This window comes from Alligator sinensis, unplaced genomic scaffold (assembly GCF_000455745.1).
Source record: "Alligator sinensis unplaced genomic scaffold, ASM45574v1 scaffold453_1, whole genome shotgun sequence".
NCBI lineage: Eukaryota > Metazoa > Chordata > Crocodylia > Alligatoridae > Alligator > Alligator sinensis.
In genome coordinates, this window is record NW_005842485.1 from 1,026,636 (window position 1) to 1,027,224 (window position 589).

At 67.2% G+C, this 589-nt stretch overlaps 1 protein-coding gene across 1 annotated transcript in view; it reads left to right on the forward strand.

Annotated features, from left to right (window-relative positions):
* Positions 1-86: 86 nt before the first annotated feature.
* Positions 87-589, forward strand: part of USP39 (ubiquitin specific peptidase 39) — an 11,931-nt gene continuing 11,428 nt past the window's right edge. Inside the window, exon 1 of the mRNA XM_006031192.3 lies at positions 87-373. Within this exon, the coding sequence (XP_006031254.1) occupies positions 265-373 (109 nt within the window). The 5' untranslated portion in view covers positions 87-264. The remainder of the gene's footprint in view (positions 374-589) is intronic.

Genomic DNA, 589 nt, shown 5'->3' on the forward strand with positions numbered 1-589 from the left:
GCAGGCGGCTGGGGCCGCGCCCCGAGGGGGAGGGGCGGGGCGGGGCGGGGGGCCTGGTGTAGCAGAGACGTCCCGGCCCGAGGGCGGCGAGCAGCTTCCAGGAAAAACGGGAAAAAAGGGGGCGCTGTGTCTTTAAGGACGGAACTCCGGGGAGAGCAGCGGTCGGCCACCTGGCAGCCCGTAGGGAGCATGCGCAATCGTAGAAAGGCTGCTGCGGGCAGTTAGGCTTATCTCTGACTGAACATCATTAGGATGTGAGTGCGCATGTACGAGAGACACCAGAGGGGAAATGCGAATCGGATGGAAACAGGGATCCGTAGTAAAGCAGACGCCCACAGGCTCTGCGTGTCGGCGCATGCGCAAAAAGGCGGAAGTAAGCGGTTGGTTCTACCCAGCTCCACCCTCGTCATCGCGGGGGTGCATGCGCAGAGAGGCAACGCGGGCTGTGTTGGGGGTGCGGCCATGTCGAGCCGTGTGAAACGGGAGCGGGAGCGGGAGCTGCGCGCGTCCCCAAGGGGCTCGGGCTCGGGCTCGGCGCGGGGCAAGCGCGAGGCTGACGGGGACTCGCGTGGGGGGGCGGCGCGGGAGC